The following is a 26513-nucleotide window of genomic DNA, read 5'->3' on the forward strand; positions in this document are numbered from 1 at the left end:
ATACACCTGGTCTTTTCTCTAAAGATTAATAGGTGTAGACCTCAACATTGATTCATGTGTATTTTTACTTGTTACATATTGCAAACCTGAAAATAAATTGTTCACCCCTACTTTCTTTTCAGTCAGTAAACCGATTCCCTAACTATGTTAACATCTCACCCTTAATGCCCGAACCCATATGACTGCTTCATAGCTGTTTTTCATAATCCAAACACACTGCATCTGTTAGTTCCCAAGTTTAACATTTCTAATTACAGCAAAGAACTCTGCTAAATTTGTTGAATAATATTTTGCTTCATAAATTTGTTAACTCTGCCTGTTAATATTTTCTAAGCGTCCTATTACGATTTTAAAGAAGGATCACACCATTTTCTAAAGGACATATTTTGTTCAAAGGCCTATTACCATGCGTTCATTATTTTCCCATTCTTGAACTTCGGAAGCTTTGCAGTGCACTGGAACCTTCCCAGAATATAGCTTCATATAAAGGATATTGGGATGAGGATAGGTGATTGTGAATGGGATATTTGTTATACTGATTGTATTGGGAAGGGTGATTATAGGGTGATGGATTGTATATATGACTAAGATACTGTATAGTATATGAGGGTTTTTTCGTTTCTTTTTTCTTTTTTTCTCTCTTTTTTGTATGGCTGTAAATATTTGATTAGTGTATAAATGTAAATAATTTAGTGTACATATAGCTGCTGGTGTACATATAGTGCACATATAGCTGCTAAATTTGTATGATAATTATAAGCAGTTGAATAAGGGGTGGGAATTAATAAGCTTTGGCTTCTTCCTGCTCCTTTTCGGACACATACAATTTCATTTATTTATAGATATTGTTTATGACACTTTATAAATATTCTTGTTTTGTTTTTTGTATGCTGTTTCACACTTGCTTTCCATTCTTTCTGTTCGAAATAAAGAATTAAATTTAAAAAATACTATAATTTAAAATTACATATACTTAAATGTTAGGTATACTTAAATGTACAACACCATGGAATTATTACTTGTACTGTAACTTTTTAACTATGATGTTTTCAATAATTAGCATATTTATTTTTAGATTATTCATGAATAAGGAAATAATCTAAATAGCCTTTACCTGTCACAGTGCTGCCCTCATATCCTCATGACATCCTTCTTGACATGGGACGTTAATTAAAATATAAGTGTTAAATGGTGCCCTTTTATAATCCGAAGATCCAAATCCCTCCGATAGTACAGGAAGAAAGGGGAACTAAATCCCCATTCATAAAAAGACTGAAGCTAAAAATAATTAAAGTGCAGCCGCCCAGCCCACTCCCACTGACAAAAAAAAATGAAAGGGGCGCAGCTCGGGCTGTGACGATTCAATTTATTGTCATTGTCAGTGTACAGTACAGAGACAACGAAATGCATTAGAGAAAACGAAATACAAATAGTTAATGGTAACTAAATAGTTTTAAAACAATTGTGCAGTTATTTTCAGCAATGGCAATAATGCTAAATAATTGAGTGATCACACATATATTACATAATGTTCATATTTTTCTTCGGCGGGTTCAACTAAAGTTATTCCATCATAATGCAGAAATGACCTTTCCCTTATAACATCAGAAATATCAACATGGGTCCTTAAAACAAGTGAAGGTTTCAAGACAAGTCATATTCCAGAGGGGCATTCTGGCCAATGTCATCAATACTGCAATGGACTTCATAAGTTCTTGATCCTCAACAAAACAATGTGGTGAATTGTTAACTAAAACTAAACTAACATGTTGATAGTCAAGATGTGTAGGAAGGAACTGCAGGTGCTGGTTTAAACCGAAGATAGACTCAAAATGCTGGAGTAACTCAGCGGACAGGCAGCATCCCTGAAGAGAAGAAATGTTTTACCAGCTCTGCTAGGTGGAGGAGAGTGTTAGTCTGAAGATTGCCAGTCTGAAGAAAGGTCTCGACCCGAAACGTCACCCATTCCTTCTCTCCAGAGATGCTGCCTGTCCCGTTAAGTTACTCCAGCATTTTGTGTCAATGTTATGTTGTCAGTCAATACAGGTTGAAGTTAGAATTAGATTTCAGACATTTCAAACTTATTCCAACCTTCCAGATCACCAGGGGCAGGGCTGCTATGTAGTACCAACAAGCTACCAACAGGTAGATAAGAATTGTAAATATTCCATTCAGGCCACCAATCTCTGATTTAACCTGTTTTGCAGGAATGAGGTCACAAAATTGGGCCTATATCTGCGACAAATACAAGCTGAAATGCAGAATACCCAGCATCTAACCTGCTCTTGTAATTGGAACCAATTTCAGTTTCATTTCACCTACAGAAAGTCAGTTATTATTCCACAAATCTCTCACACTCATTAAATTTCCCAGTTGATTGAGCCAGTAAAAAATGAAGCCATGAAGGGTAAGTATGCATTTAAGAAGGAACTGCACATGCTGGAAAATCGAAGGTACACAAAAATGCTGGAGAAACTCAATGTAACGTTGCCTATTTCCTTTGCTCCATAGATGCTGCTGCACCCACTGAGTTTCTCCAACATTTTTGTGTACCTAAGGGTAAGTATGCACTAGGTTCAGTCAATGCTGTTCACTTTTCGGACTATATATGAAAAGTAAACTTATTGCCATGTGTACATGTAAATAATGTAGTTGTCATCGATTACTGTTGAAGGTTTAATGTTGCAACTAGTTAAGTTAATTTAGATGAGGTTTCAATCAAATTCAGCCATGTTGTTCTTTGGGGTTGAATGACGTACAGGCAGTCACTGTGTATTTGGACAAGATACTGGAAAGTGACCATCACTCAAGGAACATATCACAGAAGAAATAAGTACCGAAGAATGGGTGGAAAATTAAACTTGATGGATCTTCAAAAATTAGATGATTTTGTGACGAAAATGTGTTCTGAAATTATTTATTTTATTTTCATAATGCAGCAGTTTCTTAATTACTATTAGAATTAAATCATTATCAGGAGCGCACTCCAATTGAAGACAAGTAGAAGCACTGCGCCAATATCCAACTGATCTTGCCCCATAGATACAGTGTTAATGCCTAATGCCTGTTGTTGGCTGATCTCGTGCTATTGCTAGTGATCGTGAGAAGTGAAGAATTCAATCCATAGTTAATTGTTGCCATAAACATTTTTAAAAATTGCAATGCTAGAAACTTACTTGTTACTAGAAATTTGAAGAGGACAGGCACATGGCTGGCAGTCATTTGGAGACCCTCTTACAATGCCATAGTATCCAGGAGCACACACTTCACAATGCTCACCAGCTGTGTTGTCACGGCAATTCTGAGTGAGAAAAAATTCCCATTTAGTAAAGATCTATCACTCCACTATAAACTCCATCATTATAAATCTATTCAAGAAACTGTTTGCACCACTCTTTCAATTAATAAAGCAATACGTGTGTATACATGTCTCCCTGAAACTAAGAATAGGTCTAAGTAATTCGCAGAAAAATGTGAAGCCCTATAAGAAAGTTCCATTTGAGAGATATTATAAGAGAGTACTGCACAAAACAACCGATACCAAGAAGATCCTTATTATCTCAGCATGCTATATTTTGCCACTTAATCATGTTCTGTTATCAGTGATTTATTGCTTTGCACTGAATGACTGTCATCAGCCTAGTACTCAAAATCTACTTTAGATATCTTCAAAGCCACATAAATATGGATTTTTTTTGTGAAAAATTACTATTTTGAAGTTATAGTTTCATTGAACATTGCTGTAGGAACTAGAGAGCTTTGAGAAGTCTTTTTTGGGGGAAAGGTGATAATTATATTGTTAAAATAATTGTTTCTTTATATTAATATTAAAATCTCTGTGAGAAAAGTGGCAGCAATTTAAATTCTTTGTTGGCAATGCAATGATAACATCTTCTCAGAGGAACATTACTCAAAATGTTTCAGATTCTGATGGAATGTGTATTGTTCGTAACCAAGACTCTGTCTTTGAAGTTTGTGTTGTGGACTCCATCTAAAACTGCACCAATAACAATAGCAATGGCCCTGGAGCAGAAAATAAATTCTGCTGAAACACAGCATAGAAGGACTTCTTCCACAAATCCAAGAAGAGGATATCAAGGAAACTCATAATTGTGACCAGGAAAGACCATGTATCTAGTTCCACTTATTAAAGAGGACTCACTGCTGCCTGCCACATATTATTGCATGGATCCTCATCCATAGTCTCCTCCTAGTGACCTCCAAGAGCTGCATTGCTGATACTGTCCATCAAAGCTACAACAGACATAAACTTCTCCATGCAACAACTCCAGGTGGAAAATGTAGACAGTAACAGCAGGGTTTACAGGGTTTTACAGGGTTTCCTTTATTGTCATTCAGACCGAAGTCTGAACGAAAATTCGTGCCTGCAGTCATACATACATACAATACAATAAAAAACAACAATAAACACATATTAACATCCACCACAGTGAGTCCACCTAGCACCTCCTCACTGTGATGGAGGCAAAAAGTCTTAGGTCTGCAGTCTCTTCCCTCCTCTTCACCCTCTGCGCTGAGGCGATACCCCACCGGGCGATGTTAAAACAGTCCCGCGGCTCAATCACCGCGGCCCGGGGTGGTCGAAGCAACCACTGTACATGGCTATTTGTGTCCTTGCCAAGGACTATAAAGAATCCTCAAACTCAGCTATTCGTGTGGCCTTGCCAAGGAAACATGGTGTAGATGGAATAAAAGGGAGGTTGGTTTGTGTGAAGATTTGGGCTATCTCCACAACTTTCTTGCACTGCTGGATGGAGCTGTTCCTAAACCAGGATGTGTTACTTTTCCATCAAGCATTACAACAAAGGTCTATAATGAAACGATAGCTTTGATTCTCTTTGAACAAATGCCATCTGCATTGGTGTTTATAACATGTTTTGCTTTTATTCCAGATTTCCAACATCAAAAGTATATTGTTTTTACATGCAAAGAACTTCTCAACACAAGTTAACTTCCAAAGCTATGTTGATATAGCAATAATGGTACCCATTACCTGGCAAATGGAAGTCTTCTGATCACAGATGTCACTGTGGCTATTGCACTGACAATGTACACAGCTCCACACTACAGGTCTTGGACCTGTGATTGCTGATCTTAGTGGTAACCTGTAATAACCCTGAACACAATCCTGTGGTGAAAGGAAAAACCAAAGTAATGTGTCATTTTCATGATTATTTTTTGTTTATCTTTATACATTTTTTTTTACAGTGTCTTTGTTGAACTTTGTGCCCACAGTGACCACAGAATTCAGTGCAGATGGCTATACACAATCAATAGACAATCTATATATTACTAAAAGTCTGATCTTGACCACTTCATGTTGATCTGTATATTGATTTTAGAAAAAAAAATGCTGCCATTTACGGCTGTGATTTTTGGCCATCTTACTCAGAGTCCCCCTCCGCTGCACAGGACAAGAGGATTTTTCCCATCAATGAAAAATAAAATAGTTATTAGTGTTTAAGAAATGTTCAGATTCTCTCTCCTGAAGGCCACGCCCCTTCCGGAGGGACTATAAAACCCGGAAGTGTGGAGGTGCCTCAGTTCTCTGCAAGATGGGGGAGCGAAAGGTCGCAATTCTCCGTTTGAGCTGTGAATAACACTAAACACATGTCTACTAAACTGTGAGTGATTTTACTGACTTGTCAGTGCCCTTAATGTGGTTTGAAAATATAGTTTGGAAATGCTAAAGCTGTGTTGCCTTTGGTTTGGGAATGCTAAAGCTGTGTTGCCTTTGGTTTGGAAATGCTAAAGCTGTGTTGCCTTTGGTTTGGAAATGCTAAAGCTGTGTTGCCTTTGGTTTGGAAATGCTAAAGCTGTGTTGCCTTTGGTTTGGAAATGCTAAAGTTGCCTTACCTAATTAAAGTTGCCTTGCCCTCTATCTTCTATATTACTAAAACTCTGTTCTTGACCGGTTTTGGCGATCTGTGCTGCGATTTCCGAGAGAACGCCGCCACCTACGGCCGTCATTTTTGGCCACCTCGCTCAGAGCCCCCCTCCGCCGTATGTGTGCAGAGGATTTTTCCCGTTGATGAAATATGACAGAGATATTAATGTTTTTACAAAATTCCCCATTCTCTCTGCTGCCCCCGCTGGCAGCAGGGGGGGGGGACTATAAAACCAGGAGGCGGTGTGCCTCATTCAGTCTCTTCAAGATGTAGGAAGGCAGAGGGTCACGTTTCTCTGAGCTGTGAATAACACTGAACACATGTTCACACAACTATGAGTAAGTACCCTTAATGTGGTTTGAAAATGAAAATATGGTTAAAGTAAAAAAGCACTGCCTGAAAATGGTTGTTTGGGTTGAAATAAAAATGCACTCTCTCTCTCCCCTCCCCCCCCTCCCCCCCCTCCTCATCTCCCCCCCCCCCCCTCCTCCCCTCCCCTCACCTCACCCCCCTCTCAGCACACCCCCTCACTCCCTCCTCTCCTCTCTTCTCTCCCCCCCCTCTCCCCCCCCTCTCCTCTCCCCCCCTCTCCTCTCCCCCCCTCTCCTCTTCCCCCCTCTCTCCCTCTTTCCCCCCCCCTCCTCCCCTCCCCCTCCCCCCCGTCTCTCCCCTCTTTTTCACCCTTCCTCCCCTCCCCCACCGTCCCACCCCCCTAAACCCCCCTCCACTCCACAAACCCCATACCTCCTTCCCTTCACCCCTCCCTGCTCCCCACCTCTCCCCTCACAGCACACCCTCTCTCTCCCCTTCCCCCTCCTCTCCCCTACCCCTCCCCCCCCTCCTCCCCCCCCCTCTCTCCTCCCCCTCTCCTCTCCTCTCTCCCCCTTCCTCCTCTCTCCCCCCTCCCCCTCCTCTCCCCCCCCTCCCCCCCCTCCCCCCCCCCCTCTTTCCCTCTCTCTCTCTCTCTCTCCGCTCTTTATCACCCCCCCCTCCTCCACTCCATCCCCTCCCCCTCCCCTCCACACACCCCTACCCCCTTCCCTCTCACCCCTTCCTCCCCCTCCCTGCCCCCACCTCTCCCCCCCCCCCACCTCACCCCCTCTCAGCATCCCCTCTCTCTCTCCCCCTCACTCTCACCCTCTTCTCCTCCTCCCCACCCTCCTCTCCCTCTTGCCCCTCTCTCTGTGTTTCTGTCTGTCTCTGTCTCTGCCCCTTCGCTCTCTGCCCAATGGGTCTGCACTTGGTCTAGTATAAATTAATAGTCTAATCTTGACCACTTCCTGTTTGCGCTTTATATTGATTTTAGAAATAACGCTACCACGTACGGCTGTGATTTTTGGCCATCTTACTCAGAGTCCCCCTCCGCTCATCAGGTGCTGAGAATTTTTCCCATCGATGAAAAATAAAAGAATTATTAGTGTTTAAAAAATGTTGTGATTCTCTCTCCTGTCAATCACGCCATGAAGGCCACTCCCCTTCTGGTAGGAGGGGGAGAGGGACTATAAAACCCAGAAGTGTGTATGTGGTTCAGTCTCTGCAAGTTAGAGGAGGGAGAGGACACGATTCGCTGTCTTTAGTGGCCTTGTACCTTGCTTGAAATGGTATGAAACTGCACTTGAATTTTGTGGCCTTGCACCCTGCTTGAAGTGGAATTTCAAGGATAGCCATGATTCAACTGCCAGCCCACCAGCCGTGAGTGAGTGAGCTGCCAATACAAAAGGCTTGAGTGACTGAGCCGCCAGCCCAAGAATCAATTCGGTCCACAGTCCATACTAGCCCTCTGGAAACCAGTCCCTTCAGCCCACAACACCCATACTAGCTTTCCAGAAAGCCCCCCCCCACTGGCCACCAATATTGGGATTGGTGGAGAGATGGAATATTGCGTTGGGGGACCAGCCCTCCCATGTGGGACCCAACAGGTCCCACTTAGTCCAGAAGCCAATAGGTGCAGGAGTAGGCCATTTGGCCCTTCGAGCACATTCAATGTGATCATGGCTGATCATCCCCAATCAGTACCCCGTTCCTGCCTTCTCCCCATATCCCCTGACTCTGCTATCTTTAAGAGCTTTATCTAGCTCTCTCTTGAAAGTATCCAGAGAACCGGCCTTGACCGCCCTCTGAGGCAGAGAATTCCACAGACTCACAACTCGCTGTGTGAAAAAATGTTTCCTCATCTCCGTTCTAAATGGCTTACCCCTTATTCTTAAACAGTGGCCCCTGGTTCTGGACTCCACCAACATTAGGAACATGTTTCCAGCCTCTAGCGTGTCCAAACCCTTAATAATCTTATATGTTTCAATAAGATCTCCTCTCATCCTTCTAAACTCCAGAGTACATGAGCCCAGTCGCTCCATTCTCTCAGCATATGACAGTCCCCCAATCCCGGGAATTAACCTTGCAAACCTACGCTGCACTCCCTCAATAGCAAGAATGTCCTTCCTCAAATTAGGGGACCAAAATTGCACACAATACTCCAGGTGTGGTCTCACTAGAGCCCTATACATCTGCAGAAGGACCTCTTTTCTCCTATACTCAACTCCTCTTGTTATGAAGGCCAACATGCCACTCGCTTTCTTCACTGCCTGCTGTACCTGCATGCTTACTTTCATTGACTGATGAACAAGGACCCCCAGATCCCATTGTACTTCCCGTTGTACTTCCCCTTCCCAACGTGACACCATTTAGATAATAATCTGCCTTCCTGTTTTGCTACCAACGTGGATAACCTCACATTCATCCACATTAAACTGCATCTATCATGCATCTGCCCACTCACCCTACCTGCCCAAGTCACCCTGCATTCTCATAGCATCCTCCTCACAGTTCACACTGCCACCCAGCTTTATGTCATCTGCAAATTTGCTATTGTTACTTTGAATCCCTTCATCTAAATCATTGATGTGTATTGTAAATAGCTGCAGTCCCAGCACCGAGCCTTGTGGTATCCCACTACAATCTTTGTTCGAGGCGTACCATGGCCCAATCCCCGAACTCTACATCCGCTACATCGATGACTGCATTGGTGCTACCTCCTGCACCTATACACAACTCACTGACTTCATCCATTTCACCACTAACTACCATCCAGCACTCAAATATGCCTGGACCATTTCCGCCATTTCCCTACCATTTCTAGACTTCACTATCTAGATCTCAGGTGATAGACTACTGATCAACATCTACTATAAACCCACTGACTCCCATGGCTATCTGGACTACTTCATCTCACCCTGCTTCCTGTAAGGACTCCATCCCCTACTCCGAATTCCTCCTTGACTCTGCTCTCACTCCCCATCCCCCCACTCGCAACAAGGGCAGGGTCCCCCTTGTCCTCACCTTCCACCCTACCAGCCGTCACATACAACAAATAATCCTCCAACATTTTTACCACCTCCAACGGGACCCCACCACTGGCCACATCTGCTGCTCTAGACGTCAGCTGATCTACACCGGTGAGACCAAGCGTAGGCTTGGCGATCGCTTCGCCCAACACCTCCGCTCGGTTTGCAATAACCAACCTGATCTCCCGGTGGCTCAGCACTTCAACTCCCCCTCCCATTCCGAATCTGACTTTTCTGTCCTGGGCCTCCTCCATGGCCAGAGTGAGGCTCACCACAAATTGGAGGAGCAGCACCTCATATTTCGCTTGGGAAGTTTCTACCCCAGCAGTATGAACATTGACTTCTCCAATTTTAGGTAGTCCCTGCTTTCCTCCTCCCCTTCCCAGGTCTCCCCCAGCCCACTGTCTCCGCCTCTTCCGTTCTTCTTCCCCCTTCCCCTCCCCCCCCCCCCCCCCCCCACCCACCCCACACCCTCACATCACTTAAGAAGGGTCTCGACCCAAAATGTTGCCTATTTCCTTTGCTCCATGGATGCTGCCTCACCTGCGGAGTTTCTCCAGCATTTTTGTCTACAGTCAATCAGGTAATATATTTTTCTAACTGTGCCTAATTTCCATCTACTGCAACATTTTCATATATGGCTGGATATTCTTTGAAATTCTCACCCAAATTTGAATGCAACAATGGCAGAAAATTACAACAGAAAGAATGTCAGAAAAATAAGGGTACACTAGGTTGGGGATAATTTTTTGGCATGGACAGAGGCTTGACTACAGGACAGAAAGTAGAGAACATAAATAAATGTATCTATTTGAAGGGTACATTTTACTAGAGTGATGGCACAACATTCTGTGGCTGGGCTTTCAGTCATCTGATATATTATTGCCTTAAATGCAAAAATCATGTTGAATATCCAATTCTCCCAATTTTACAGAATGGAACAAGAATCGAACTGTGAGAATGAAGCAAAGATTGTATCAATTTCAGTTTCAGTCCAAGTTTGTTGTCACATGTACCGAGGTACAGTGAAAAGCATTTGTTATACATGATTACAATCGAGCCAGTCACAGTGTACAGATACATGATAAGGGAATAATGTTTAGTGTAAGGTAAATCCAGAAAAGTCTAATCAAAGATAGTCCGAGGGTCTCCGATGAGGTAGATCAGGACTGCTCTCTAGTTGCGGTAGGATGGTTCAGTTGCCTGATAACAGTTGGGAAGAAACTGTCTCTGACCCAGACTGTCCCTGACAATATCACATAATTATCAGTTCTTCTATATTATTGTTATTTATTTTGTCTTTGTCAACACAAGTTTTTATTTTTTGATCCACGTTCATTTCTTTGGAATAAGAACTATTGACATTACCTGGCATGAGAGACCAGAATAACCGTCAGGACACATGCATTGTTCAATCTGTTGGGCACTTTCAGTCATGCTGTAGCTGCCACTGGCTTCTGCTCCTTCCATAGAGATCTCAGAGATTCTGGGTAGGCAATGACAAATAATGAACTTTGGTAAAGTTCTTCAAACAACATTTGTGTCTGTAATTTGAAACTTCCTCTGTTGTGCTTTTAAAGTCATTAAGCCATGCATCTTTATGTCAAATTGCATTTTTATGGTAAATTTATGAGCTGCTGGAGCCAGAGATGGGGCTCATCATTCAGCATTAAATCAGCCAAGCTGAACTTCGATAGTAATGTTCCACAAACTGCTTTACCTTGCATTACAGTCAGTTGATGTTTGTTCATGAAAATACATTTCTTTGTTTATGTAATTCAATTACACATTAATAATTCCATAAATTATTTCTGCACAAATAAATGTAATTTGTAGGACGTGATATAATTATTGCTTAAAACAGTTGGAATTTCTTAATGGGTTAACATTTCTGACAAACGGTCCTTTAATTTGATATAATTCACGTAAGAAAACTATGCAATGCATGAACAATTACTTAGACCCTGAACATGTGAACATTTCAAATAATAGAAACAATACACTTTGAAGAAGACATCAGAAAACAATTTAATCGAGTGAAAAAAATTGTTGCAGCAATGATGGTATCATAATGTGAGAACTAAACTTCAAACAGCAAAACCTTTGTTGCTACAAATTAAAATTCTATTACAAAGTATGTTTTTGGGCTGAAGTTCATAATTCTCTCTTGCTAAAATTAATTTATTTTTCCCTGATCTGCAAAAGAAACAATAAAATTTAATTTAGCTGTTCGTAAACATCTAAACGCTGAACAGAACTTTTCATTCTACAACTTAATTTTCAATTGAAAATTCTATTCTATTTTCAATGAATGCCCATATCAATACCTGGTTTGTCTCATAAAAGTCCCATAAGAGGCCTTGATGAGGATAGAATCAATATCAAATAGCACATCCATGAAGTCTTTGCGAGACACAGGTCTGCCATCTGGTGAACGGGCATATTTCCATTCATGCTGATGGAAAAATAGTTTGTCGTTAACATTCATGTCAACTATTATGTACAACAAACTATTTTATTCACACAATGTTTAAACTAATTATCACTTTTAATGCAAAAGTTGCAGAAATAAATCCTTATGAACATGTATATTGTGATAAAGTAAGTCAGTCTCTCCTCGTTGTTGATGAACCTGAAAGAAAACTATCAGAGATAAGGGTACAATAATGTGGTTCTGAGAAATGGTTCCACCAGGAAAGTGTCATCAGTAAAGGCATCTGATAATGATATTATAAAATCATATTATTACAGGTATAAAGGGTGATTTCACTAACAGTGAAATAATCCACCATAGAAAAATTAAAAATAATACAATTTCCTGTAATTAATTTATATTTGAGTGAAGTACATGGAGCCCTGCAGCAAGGCAACTGGGCCCTCGACCCAACTTGTCCATGTTGACCAAAATGCTCCATCAAAACTAGTCCCATTTGCCCCACCGTTTGACCCAAACCTTTTCTATCCACGTACCAGTCCAACTGTTCCTTAAATTCTGTTACAGTACAACATAGTTAACATTGTTAGTACATTTGCAGACAACACTAAAATTGGGGGTGTAGTATGCATTAGGGTATTTACGTTTACACCAAGATCTAGATCAGTCAGGAAGGCGGGCGAAGGAATATCAAATGGAATTTTACTCTGATAGGTATGAGGTGTGCACTTTAATATGTTAAAACGGGGCATGACATAAACAGTAAATGGTAGAGCTATGGAGAGTGTTACAGAACAGAGGATCGGAGAGTACAGGTACATAATTCCCTAAATGAAGAGCTTGGGTACAAAAGTTAGAACATCATGATGCAGTTGCACAAATTGTTGGTGTGAGTACTGTGTGCAGTTCTGGTCACCTAGATATAGGAAGGATGTCATTAAGTTGGAAAAGGTGCAGAAGAGATTCACCAAGATGTTGCCTGGGCTTGCGGGCTTGAGTTATAGGGAGAGGTTGGATAGACTGATACAACTTTCTTCGGAGCCCAGGAGGCCGAGGGGAGATATTCTGTTTCCCAAGGTAGGTGGCAGCAAATGAGACTAGTACAGAATGGCAATTTGAATGGTAATGAACAAGGTGTGCTGGAGGGTCTCTTTCCTTTTCACTGTAGCTCGGGGACAAGTGATACTAACCTAAACTAACTTCCATGCTGCATAGCTTTATGAATCAATGACTAAGAATTGTCAAGGTCTTTGATTTCAGTATAGCATTGATTGAATGCTACATTGTCAGACACAATTATTTTCATTGGAGATGTTGACATTAAAATTATAAGATTTCATTCATGGTGTGCATCATCTTTGACAAGCATTCAGTTAGAAAGGTCTGAGGTTCAAAAATGAATTTTAACAACCAGAAAACTAGAAAGAGGAATTGACAACATTGATTGTATCCTTGAGTGCCAAGCTGCACTTATATTATTGAAACAAAGGAGACATCTTAAAATAAAGGACCATTCATCCAACAGAATTAATCCTGGTGATTCAGTGATTGAAGAGCACAACCCACTTTTGAAGAAAGCAAAATTCTTCTAGTATACTGATCAAAATTGTACATGAACAAAATAAAAACAAATTAACTAGTCATTAATTTTGTAATTACGACATTGTTTGTTATTCGCCTGCATTATTTTCCTACATAACAGCTAAAATTGCACCCCCAAAATAAGTACTTTCAGATAACTCAATGCACTAAAGTCCTATAAAAAGGCAAGCATCAATGCATATATCAAAGCACAGTTCATCTTTCAGACTGCAAGCAGTACATTGTGTTCTCGTCAATCTAATTAATAGATGGATGTTGTGCATAAATTAATTAAAGGATAGTTTTGAACTAATCAGCAGATCTTGGAACATGATTAGGTGTGTTAAGGGGCAGGTTACTGCTCCACCAAATTATCACCTAACCTAATGCTCAGCACTTTTCTTCATGTCAACTAAGATCAGTGTGATTTGGGGCAGCACTGTAATGGAGTGAATTGCTAAAAATTAAGTTCCTGTGTAATTAATTGTTAAATACATAATTCATTATTATCTTATTACCACAGTTCCTCTCATATGTAATTATACATCACAACTCTGCACACTTCATATATTTTTATTGCAATAATAGTGGATACTTCATTATGTCTAAAGCTGATAACTTTAGCTGTGTGCCTGACATAATACAACACAGGGATCTTGTGCAAAAAGCATTGAAACAATAGGTGGATGGCAGTGTTTATTACAGTGTATGTCAACTCAGCTCAGAACAAATGATGGTTTATGAAGCTGGCCTAAAAGTTTCATGATGAAATTTTTTTTAAATGAGATGTTGGAAACCTGATATAAAAAATAAAATAGTGGAAGCACTCAGCAGGTCAGACATAAGGTCTTTACCTGAAATGTTAACTTTGTTTATATCTGCACGGTTGCTGCATAAACTCTTAACAGTTTCCAGTATTTTCTGATTTTATTGTTCTTATGAAGACCTGTTTAATAATTAAATTTGTCTTTATAAAGTAATATATTCTAATTTATATCTACATGGCTAAAAGGACAGATCATGGCAGTAAATCCGATGGATATTTTTGGCAAAATACAATTCATCATTTTAACAAATTATTCCTTAGGAAAAGTCGAACAGCTTTAAATTAGGTTTTTGTCTGGAAATGTATTGTTCCATTCTGAGAGTAAAATCAGCAATATGGACCCAATTTACTTTCTGAGAAGTTGTAAATTAATCAATATTAATGTTTTCCATTTGAAAGTTTTGCATTTAGAAACCATACCTCAGTGAGCTCCACCTCGTGTCTGGTCAATTGACCAATTTGAGGTGCAGATAAATGCCGCATAATTATAATCTCTTTGGTAGGACCACCTCTCAGGATAATTTGTGGCTCGTAGCTTGATTGACCCACTTCTTCTCTGGCTTCAAAGTAAATGGCGTACCTCAACTTGCCACCATAGGCAGAGAGCTAGGAAATAAAATATCACGATCAGTAAATTGAATACATTGTGTTGAAACACTATCACTTCATTAGGCATTGCCCATACTAACAGTAGTTTATTTGTTACTACAGTTTTGTTAAATACAGATGCCCTAAACCAACGTGGGCCAGAAAGCAACAGTCTCAATTAGAGGGGTCAGGAGTTTGGGATGATTTATTACAGAATTCCATCAGCAGAGCCCCTGTGAACTCTGGAGGAATGGCCATAAATTCAATCTCCATCCAACCCCTTTGACAAGAGGAGTAAAGGAAGTTCCTTGGTTGGCAGCAGACTGTCATGTTCTGCCTATTAGATCCCAAATAGATCACAGTGCAAGTCACACCAAAAGAGTCAACCACTTTGAATTCAATCCTGGAATAATCAATCGCATCATTCTGCAAGAACGATGGCTCTGCTTACAGCTGTAAAAAGATTCAACGAAAATGGCATGGAGAGATCAACCACTTTACCCTACCATCAAGAGCAAGACTCTTACAAACATTAATGCTTCTGTATTGGTTATATTTCTAACCCAACTCAGAGAACCAGAACTGGTTTCCAATTTTGCGGCTGCAATTTTGGATTAGGACAGATGGGAAAGCTGTGTTCATCCATTCATGCCATTTTGAGTATGTACCTGGGTATTTCAAAGTGTGATCTACCTTAATCCTTTCAACTATTTAAAATCAAAGACCACTGGAAATTATTTCCTTTATCAGTGTTTGAGCATATTATAATTCTCAAGGCCACATCTAGATAGAGTTTGACAAGTAACAATGCATTATAATCATAGGAAGGTACACATTCATTTGCAATATGCACTTTTATAACGTAACACGTCCACCCTCTGTGATTCAATCAGCAAGGGAAAAAATGAAAAATCAATTGCAATGAATTGGATTCCACTTCCTCCATGGAATAAAGAAAACAAGAATATGAATTTATTTAAGACCATGTCTATGAAAAATAATTTAACATTAATATTTGAGTAATGTATTGATTAGGAATAGATTCAAAAGTGTTAAATTATAAATAAGGAAGACCAGAGCTTAGAAAGTTTCATGAAAATGGGTAAGCTTGTACAAAATGTTACAATCCTCTTCAAAACTATGGCATGTAATTCTCCAGCAGTAAATCATGTCCTACTGTCAGAGTTATTGACTATCTAAAGCCTCCTTATAGCACTGCAGGAGATGCAAACCAACATCAGTATGGACTTTCAGGCCTACATTCCAAGCACCAACGCTGTGTTTACAGGGAGTGGAACAGACCACATCATTCACAAGCTTAACAGCGGACTGCTCTATCAGACACTCTAGCCTGAGCTCCGTTGCATCCACAAAAGACAAGATGAGACAATTTAGGAATTTACTCAGAGCCTCACATACAACATCCCCACCAACTCATGGAAATCATTGGCCTAAGTTAGATTGCATGAGGAAGGATCATTTTGGATAGCACAGAGAATCTTCAACAATGTGCCAGGATTATGTGTGAGCACTGTAAATGGCAGTAGGAAGGTGCTTCTTCTCAAACTACTTGCCTGCTTAATTCTATTGCCCCATCTCTGGCATAATCTGCAGGTTTAACCACCCATCCCAGTTAGGAAACAACAACAATAATCTTGGGCCTGGAGGCACATATAAGCCTGTCATAGTAAGATTTTCTTGGCAGATTTTCTTGCCTGAAGAATATTAGATTTTTCAACATTATTATGGTTAATGGTCATCATTGATGAGTCGGGCTTTTGCTATAAATTCCAAATAGAAACATAGAAAAATAGGTGCAGGAGTAGGTCATTCGGCCCTTCGAGCCAGCACAGCCATTCATGGCTGATCATCTAAAATCAGTACCCCGTTCCTGCTTTTTCCCCATATCCCTTGATTTCTTTAGCCCTAAGAGCTAAATCTAACTCTCTCTTGAAAACAGCCAGTGGATTGGCCTCCACTGCCTTCTGTGGCAGAGAATTCCACAGATACACAACTCTTTTTTTTTTTCCTCATCTAAGTCCTAAATGGCCTACCCCTTATTCTTAAACTGTGACCCTGGTTCTGGACTCCCCAACATCGGGACCATTTTTCCTGTATCTAGCATGTCCAATATTTTAAGAATTGTACATGTTTCTATAAGAACTCCTCTCATCCTAAATTCCAGTGAATGTAAATGTATTTATTTACTTGACTGATATTCTTTATCTGCCTTGGTGGAATTGTAACTCATGTATTTTGATCAGTAGTGCAGACCTTTGGCAGTTCATCAAGTAATTTAAACACTATGCTTCTGCTCTTGATCAATGCAGAGGAAAGATGTGCTTGTAACAGAAAGCCTTGATGTAGCTTAGTGAGCGTTTTGAATGGGAACCGAGGCAGCCAACAATTGCCTACAAGCTTGACAGCATTAAACCTCTCTGATATAAAGGCTTTCCTCTATAGCAGAGTACACAAACTTGGCAAGTAACAACAGCTGGCTAGCAGGCTGGATGAAGCAACTACGTTTTGGCACAGTGCAAACTGAAGTACACGCCATCTAGAATAGTGCCAAATGAGTGCTGCACGACAACATTGCTGTGTGCTCAGTCTTTCGAGTATGTGCCTGTTCGTACATATAAGTGTATTATCCAAAGTATTATTGCATGCTGTAAGTTTCAATTGCATTTGGCAATAGATAATACTCCACATTATCTTGTGGCAAATGTGGGATATCAAATCATTTTCTAGCCCTTAATGGTTTATAAGGATAGGAAATACCTTGAGAATATCTATTTTGATAATGAAGATTTTAGATAATTAATGCCGACATAGAGTTCATAAGGTAGACACAAAATGCTGGAGTAACTCTGCGGGACAGGCAGCATCTCTGGAGAGAAGGAATGGGTGACTTTTCGGGTCGAGACCCTTCGACAGACCTCAGTCCTTCGATTTAAATCTGCATCTGCAGTTCTTTCCTACACATAGAATTCATAAACACTGCTCACTAAAGCCGAGCAAGAAACTCTAGAGCAATAAAAGAATTCAGTACTTCACAGAAATTCTCCATCAGATTAAATCATTTGGAATTTCCATTGCATTGTGCCCAAATGAGCATGAGAAAACTACTGAAAATATATTTGTTTTTAAAACAGTAATTATAATGAAGAAAACTATAACATTCAGCCTGCTGTGTCTAGCTAACAAAAGTCACAATGCTCACATTTCATCGTCTGCAAATTACAACAATGCCAATTATAAAGTTAACCATTGTTTCTTTCTGATTATAACACAAAAGAATGACCACCCACTAATATTCTTTGACACATTGATACCATAATACAATGTATTGTGAACAAGTCATGCCCCCATCAATTCAACCTCACTTCTAAATTTACCGAGCAAGTCAAAAGTTTTCATCAGCCAATTTGGCAATTAATTTTAATCAAAATTATCTTATCCGAGATTACCTTTTCTCCTTCAAACTGCTCTGGAAGTTTCCAATAAAAAGGCTCATAGAGAAGATGCTGGATCACTGTAGCAACATTAGCTACTATCTCTGGATGCTGATGAAAGACACCATCTGTTGTTGTTCGGTCATTTAATTTATTTACTATTTCCAGGACAATCTGGTCTGGTTTAAGAGTCAGCTGCAAGAAGAAAAGTACAAGCCATTTGTTGGATAAGTACAACATTTGAACAGAATGCTTATTTTGAATTCAGATACTCATGGCAAAGATATGCAAAAATATAGCAAAGTGACCATTGGTAACATTCATGATGCTGAATCATTGATTTGGCATTGTTCAATGTTTTATTCATACAAAATAAGCTTACGATGTGAATGTAGATTATGCCAGAGCTTTTATTTTGTTATTAAGGATAAAGTAAATGATAGCTTCATAACGCTTCATCTCACAAAGTAATGCCTTAATATATCATACAAAAATGGATAATTTATTTACTTGTAGCCACAGTTCCAGCCAATCCAGGCCAAAGTTAACCGTACCTGGAGTAGATGGTGAAGAAATTCAAACTGTTTCCCCACATCACAAAGAAACTGCAAGACCGTTTTTGCCATCTGTCCCTTGTACCTAACTTATGACCAATTATACGACTTAGAGATAGAACGGTGCATGCAGTGGGGAATGTTAAGTTTAGATAAGAAAATTGCCCTCTTCACAAGAATCTTCCCAATAAACAAATAAATAATGAGCATTGTATTTCAATTCAGAAATCACAATTACAAGGTTAAAATCAATGTTGCAAGTAGATTTAGTCACAAATTTACAGGATTAGCATCTGCATATTCAAGGAAATCAAATTTATTCCACTCAAATTAGTGGAATTCAATCTAATTCAACCTTTTGATTGCTCAGTTGTAATTAAGATAGCAATCTCAAGAATTAATCTGGGATCCTTTTGCTTACTGATAGATTATTACAAAGTAAGCACCAGGATATACTACAGTTGTGGTAAACAACTGTATTAGTCATTGGAATGTAATTACCATCTGCAAATGTTACATCGATTGCAATAATAATCAACACATCACTTACTCTCTTACGCATCAGTCCTTTTGCCTCAGTACATTGCGAAGTTACACCTGAGCAGTAGCAAGTACTGCATCCATAAGGATTGCTTGAATAGAGTGCAAAGGAACCAGGCTTGCATCTGTCACAACTATTCCCTTCCACATTCATCTGCACAAGACAATTATTTTGCTTTAATATTCAATTTCATTGTTTAAAATATGTTATTTTAGAAAATACTATTAAGTGCTTCAATTTTTAGCAAATTTTCTTGAACTGCCTAAGATTATTGCAAGTATAATCCTAACTTTAATAATACAAGGATAATTTTCTGAGTTTACACTTCCAGAAAGAAGACCCATCAGCCAGAACCGGACAGGAAATTCAGACATACTCCATGTATAACTTGTGTTGAGCGGGCTTATGGGGAGAAGGCAAGAGAATGGGGGAATGGGGTTGAGAGGGAAAGATAGATCCCTCACAACCCCATTCCCCCATTCTCTTGCCTTCTCCCCATAAGCCCGCTCAACACAAGTTATACATGGAGTATGTCTGGTGGGCCAAATGGCCTAATTCTGCTCCAAGAACTAATGAACATATTAGTCAATTAAAATAAATACAAATGCTGTCCTAAGCCCAAAGCAAAAATAATTTCTCCCTTTGTGCTCTGTAGCTAAAATTCCCAGGCAAAAGCCAAGGTCAAAACGTAAAACTCTTTACGTTTTAAAAATATTGCATGATCAAAAGCTTAAGAATTCAATTCAATTGAAGCAATATATAGTGGTTTTCTTCACCATATTCAGAACTTCTGGCATATTAATGACTTAATATTCAAAGTTGCATCAAAACTTATCTGGTGCCATCAGACTATTGAGTTTAAATATGTAGGAGACCCTCATTTAATTGCAGCAAATACATCATCCGGAGTACAAAACCAAGCAACTGTTCTGAGTTTTAATTCTATGTTATTTTAATGTTATTTTCATTATTATATTGACATTCGATCCTCTGTAATAAAAGCAAATAAACATGAATTTTGTCACTCCATTTAAGAAAGCCAATCATTTACTGTGCAGTTAGTGATGTTCTGAATTTAATGTCATGTTAGGAAAAAAATGACTCACCTTACAGCTACACTGTCCACTATGCTCTGAACATGAGCACATTCCTATCTCTTCACAGGTTTGACTTTCGGTCCCAGCCAGGTTACAGTTACAATGTATACATCGTGGATAATTCCAGTGACCTGCCCTGCATTGGTTACACTTTTCTCCTATGAACTCTGGTCTGCAGAAGCAGCAGCCTGTAACATCATCGCATTGAAGGTTTAAAGATCCCCAAGCAGTACAATTGCAGGGCTGAAATACAGAAAACAAATAAGGTCATATATCCTTGCAAAATGTTGGCCAAGTACTTAGTATGTTCAACATCTAAGATCTAAAATATATTGTGAATGTGAACTTGCAGTCAATGGTTTGTTACTATTTTCCAAACTGTGCTCTGCTTTTCATTGACTCCTCAAGGAGCCCCAAATGGAAGCTTGACATGTTACACTTTCCCCCGATTGACAATGGGGAATCCCCACAAACATTTTGCATTAGGTTAGACATGATTTACAGAATGTAATCCCATGCATTTCACATGAGGTATCTTGGTAAGAAATTTTGAAATTAGGGCAGGATTTAAAAATGAGGATGGTTATTTTTTAGTTCAATACTTTAGTTAAAGGGAGGCCATGCAGATAAAGAACACCAATGGTGACGTGTGATCAGCAAATGGCACAATTTGGGAGGCAGGCAACAGAATTGGAATCATCTCAAATTCATACCAAAAAGGTCAGAATTGCATTGGAAATAATCAGATCTAGAACCCAAGAAGAAAATCAGGATATTAGCAGGATTCAAGCAAAGGTAGGGTATGTTGGAGGTGGAATTAGATGGTACCAATAAAGGCCAAGGATATGAAATCCAAAATTCAGTGCAGGATCCAATCTGGAACTGAGGTTATGATGAGAGGGGATCTTATTGAAACATATAAGATTATTAAAGGTTTGGACACGCTAGAGGCAGGAAACATGTTCCCGATATCGGGGGAGTCCAGAACCAGGGGCCACAGTTTAAGAATAAGGGGTAAGTCATTTAGAACGGAGATGAGGAAAAACTTTTTGTGAGTTTGTGGAATTCTCTGCCTCAGAGGGAGGTTGAAGCCGGTTTTCTGTATACTTTCAAGAGAGAGCTAGATAGGGCTCTTAAAGTTAGCGGAGTCAGGGGATATGGGGAGAAGGCAGGAATGGGGTACTGATTGGCGATGATCAGCCATGATCACATTAAATGGCAGTGCTGGCTCGAAGGGCCAAATAGCCTACTCCTGCACCTATTGTCTATTGAGATTGAGCAAAGCTATTTTTACAAACATTATTTACCATAGTAATGGCCCTGTCTCACGATGCGAGTCCACCCACAAGTGATCCCGAGTGAAAGAAAAAATTACACTCGTGGTTGTCTACGAGATTCCAAGTTTATGTTCATGAGTTTAAACGAGTTCCCACGTGTATGTCTAAGTTTGCAGTTTACTTCTCATTTCTGCGATGTACCAAGTTTCTCTCCCGAGTTACTCTTGAGCCAACCGTGAATGAAGGCCTGTTTTAAGTATCAAATAGAGGAGCTGGACAGCATCTCATACAGTAAGTATACTCTGATTCAGTATTGAAAGTTATTCAATTTCAGAACTTAAAACACTAGGCAGGATCTCAGCCCCGCACTCGCTGCCATTGTGTAGCAAGGGGGCCGTGGCGGCGAAGCAACAGTGTTAAAGAAGACAGCTCCATCCTGCGGCTTTGAGTTAAAGATAGAATTCAGCGCGGCCGCATCTATTGATGTGACCTACAAAGGGAAAATGCGCACCGTCCAGTGCCAGAGCGTTTCTCTCTGCTTCATATACGTGGGAATTCCCTCAGTATGGTCACTCAGCGGAACAGGCAGCATCTCTGGAGAGAAGGAATGGGTGACGAGAAGTTTTTCATGAGTTAACAAGTTTCCCGGGTACCTGCCGTTAGCGCCATGAGTCACAAAGTTGCATCCACGAGTTCCGACGTTACCGCTACGTTAATTGTACGTGATTACCATTAGTTTAATTTGTTTTAAACTCGGGGTCACTCGTGGATCGACTCGCACCGTGAGACAAGGCTTTATCTATGTTGGGAAACTATATTAACGAATGTTTACATAACAGCCTATCATTTTCTATCTACCAATGAGATTAACAAACTAAATTTAATTCTGCACACAAAATATACTCTAAAAATTCTGCTACACAGTTCCAATTTTCCACTAATAATTTTGCACTTTTAAAAATATTATACCAATAAACATTTTCTCGGATGTTGTAACAAAAAATAAGTAGTTAAAATACATATTAAAGTAATAAAAACTCCACCTGCTCAACCTCAAATACATTAAATGATGTATATTTCAAATGTAAGGGTAGGTTAATCAAGGGAAAAATGTTAGCATTTTTGTTGTGCACGAAGGCAACGCAATATTTAGAAATTTGTCTGAATAAACTTAGTTAATACATTTACCTAGAATTTTACCTCTGAAAGGCAGTGTTAAACCGAAAATTCTGTGAGCATTTTGTACTCCCTGCGACCATAATCAGCTGAATTTTAGAGGAAGAATGCAACGTATTGATACAACTACATAATCATATTTAGTCCGACCATTAGGGGATGAAATTTCAGGCACAGTTCTAGTATTTTATAAGTCCTTTGATGGCTTTGAAACACAATTTGAAATGCATTTTTAATATTCTTCATTTTGTTTTCAAACTCCATATGCTTATAATGAATTTCTTCTACGGAATTAAAATAACAAACCAGAGAGCAATTTAATAAAAAGACGAATAAAGGAGCATTATTCAAAGAAATGAAGGATACAAGCTTGCGTTTCTAACCAGTCCCACCTTCCCAAAGGCAATATCAACCACATCAGTGGAACCATGGGCAAATATTAAGCAAAATTTTAAAAAAAATTAATACATGTGCTGTAAAAATAGAAATAGAAATGAAAAATAGTGGAAACAGAGAGAGCTCTGGGGCACATCTCGTATTTCATACAGCTCTGCTCTCAATCCTTTGCTCCTGGACAGGACACAAATACGCTCTGCTGTTTTTTCCTATCCATTCCACTATACTCAGCATTCAGCAAATCAGCAGGTGCAATTTCCAATAAATTCAACAAAACTCCAGTACAAGATCCATATCACTTGCCCCTCCCCCTTTCATCAATTTGAAGGAGTCACTCCTTTAGCAATCCCCTGGTTCACTCTTCCATCTCCACCAATCACTCCATATTATATGGCACTGTCCACTGAAATCATAAGAGATGCAACATTTGCCCTTTCACGGCATGGTGTATACATGTGCAGACGCGGAGCCGACAGACAAGAAGCCGAAGCCAAGAAGTCGAAGATTGAGATTGAGGGGGGATCTTATAGAAACTTACAAAATTCTTAAGGGGTTGGACAGGCTAGATGCAGGAAGATTGTTCCCGATGTTGGGGAAGTCCAGGACAAGGGGTCACAGTTTAAGGATAAAGGGGAAATCCTTTAGGACCGAGATGAGGAAAACATTTTTCACACAGAGAGTGGTGAGTCTCTGGAATTCTCTGCCACAGAAGGTAGTTGAGGCCAGTTCATTGGCTATATTTAAGAGGGTGTTAGATGTGGCCCTTGTAGCTAAAGGGATCAGGGGGTGTGGAGAGAAGGCAGGTACAGGATACTGAGTTGGATGATCAGCCATGATCATATTGAATGGCGGTGCAGGCTCGAAGGGCTGAATGGCCTACTCCTGTACCTATTTTCTATGTTTCTATGAAGCCAAAGAACCAAATAGAAACAAGGCCGAAACGCCAATGAACCGAAAGAGTCCGAAGACGAAACACCTACTAACCGAAAGGATGGGACGCCTAAAAGCCAACGAACCGAAAAGCTGCGTTGCCTAAAAGCAAACTTACCGAATGGCTGCTCTGTCGAAACACCACCTACCATGAAAGGCGGCGTTGCCTACAGGCCAAAGGACCGACTGCCGCTCAACAGAAAAGTCCAATAACGGACTTGACGTTGCCAGGGGGGCGGGACGTCAGCGATTGGTCCAGACCCCCGCGTCCATCACATCACTGAGAAGGCATGAACATTGTGCCAAACCTCCGCTCCACCCGACCCGCAGTGGAGAGTGGGGGCTGTCCCGAGCGATGCACATCTTCGGCCGCTTTCAACTTGGTGCTTGAGTTCAGATTGCCCAGTCACCTATGGCTTGTGTGGGAAAATGAACCCCACGCTCCCATCTGCACCTTCTCTCTCCCCCTTCTCTCTCTCCCTCTCTCTCTCCCCTTCTCTCTCTCTCTCTCTCCCTCTCTCTCTCTCTCTCTCTCTCTCTCCCTCTTCTCTCTCTCCTCCTCTCTCTTCCCCCCCTCCCCCTCTCTCTCCCTCCTCTCTCCCCTTCTCTCTCTCTCTCTTTCTCCCTTCTCTCTCCCCCCCTCTCTCTCTCTCCTCACCCCTTCTCTCTCTCCTCCGTCTCCACCCACGGGAGCATCCCAGTCATTGACCGCGATGCACCGCCATCGGACCCCAACCTCCGGTTCACCCCGGCCGCGGAGAGAGCGAGGGGGAGAGAGTGAAGGGAGAGAGAGAGAGGGGGAGAGAAGAGGGGAGAGAGAGTAGAGGGGAGAGAGAAGGGGGAGACGGGAGCGTGGGGTTCATTTTCCCACACAAGCCATAGGTGACTGGGCAATCTGAACCCAAGCACCAAGTTGAAAGCAGCCGAAGGTGTGCATCGCTCGGGCCAGCCCCCACTCTCCCACGGCCACCCTCCGCGGGCTGCGGGTCGGGTGGAGCGGAGGTTTGGGACAATGTTCATCCCTTCACAGTGATGTGATGGACGCGGGGGTCTGGACCAATCGCTGACAAGTCCCGCCCCCCGGCAACGTCAAGTCCGTTATTGGACTTTTCTGTTGAGCGGCAGTCGGTCCTTTGGCCTGTAGGCGACGCCGCTTTCAGGTAGGTGGCGTTTTTCGACAGAGCGGCCATTCGATAAGTTTGCTTTCAGGCGACACAGCCTTTCGGTTCGTTGGCTTTTAGACGTCCCGCTCTTTCGGTTAGTTTGCATTTAGGCGTCCCATCCTTTCGGTTAGTAGACGTTTCGTCTTCGGACTCTTTCGGTTCATTAGCGTTTCGGCCACGTTTCTATTCGGTTCTTTGGCTTCGACTTCTTTGCTTCGGCTTCTTGTCTGTCGGCGCCACGTCCGGGTACCGGTGTATATGGGAGAAAACAAATAGATTGGGCTTTACAGAGCACATGTATTCAAACTGTAGGAATGACACTGAGCGTGCCACTTTAATGCAGCATCACACTGCAGCCTATCTATCTCTGGCCCCAACACCTGCGTGTAGTTTGGCCAGCTGGGCACCTCCCACAATCCCGCTATTAGCAGCACATCACATGGACAAAGGAATCTGATTCTACCTTCCATATTAACTCATTTGGTCTCCCCGAGTCAGAGATACTCCCTTCATTATATCTATCACCTCTCTTTCTTTCCAGTTCTGGTGACGGATCTGTGACCTGAAATGCGATCTCAATTTATTTTTCCACAGAAGCCATTAACGTACTGAATGTTTCCAGCATTTCCTACTTTTATTTCAAACATTAAGCAGAAATTGGATATATGACAAATTAGGGGTGGCAGATGGAAATGGAGGGAAATTTATGTGGGGCAACTCAAAATACTTGCTAGTAGCTAATTTATTTGTTCAAAATTAGTAATTGACTCGGATCACGTCAGTCCCTTATGACATCAAAGAACGTACATAACGAGGAGCCTCTTATTTTGAAGAAATGCTGGAAAAATCGAAGGTAGACAAAAATGCTGGAAAAATTACTCCATGGCCAGAGTGAGTCCCACTGAAAATTGGAGGAGCAGCACCTCATATTTCACGGTTAGTTTATACCCCAGCAGTATAGAAACATAGAAAATAGGTGCAGGAGTAGGCCATTCGGCCCTTCGAGCCTGCACCGCCATTCAATATGACCATGGCTGATCATCCAACTCAGTATCCTGTACCTGCCTTCTCCCCATACCCCCTGATCCCTTTAGCCACAAGGGCCACATTTAACTCCCTCTTAAATATAGCCAATGAACTGGCTCAACTACCTTCTGCGGGAGAGAATTCCAGAGATTCACCACTCTCAGTGTGAAAATTTTTTTCCTCATCTCGGTCCTAAAAGATTTCGCCCTTTATCCTTAAACT

The 26513-nt window shown here is 40.8% G+C and overlaps 1 protein-coding gene across 1 annotated transcript in view; it reads right to left on the reverse strand.

The window, feature by feature from the left end:
* Positions 1-26513, reverse strand: part of lama2 (laminin, alpha 2) — a 323797-nt gene that overhangs the window by 81462 nt on the left and 215822 nt on the right. The window contains exons 24-33 of the mRNA XM_055636370.1: positions 20333-20566; positions 19236-19379; positions 18147-18326; positions 14512-14697; positions 11578-11705; positions 10619-10736; positions 5015-5149; positions 3177-3301; positions 1526-1625; positions 1115-1125 (exon numbers count right to left, since the gene is read on the reverse strand). Of these exons, the coding sequence (XP_055492345.1) occupies positions 1115-1125; positions 1526-1625; positions 3177-3301; positions 5015-5149; positions 10619-10736; positions 11578-11705; positions 14512-14697; positions 18147-18326; positions 19236-19379; positions 20333-20566 (1361 nt within the window). The remainder of the gene's footprint in view (positions 1-1114; positions 1126-1525; positions 1626-3176; positions 3302-5014; positions 5150-10618; positions 10737-11577; positions 11706-14511; positions 14698-18146; positions 18327-19235; positions 19380-20332; positions 20567-26513) is intronic.

Source organism: Leucoraja erinacea, chromosome 5 (genome assembly GCF_028641065.1).
Source record: "Leucoraja erinacea ecotype New England chromosome 5, Leri_hhj_1, whole genome shotgun sequence".
Lineage (NCBI taxonomy): Eukaryota > Metazoa > Chordata > Chondrichthyes > Rajiformes > Rajidae > Leucoraja > Leucoraja erinaceus.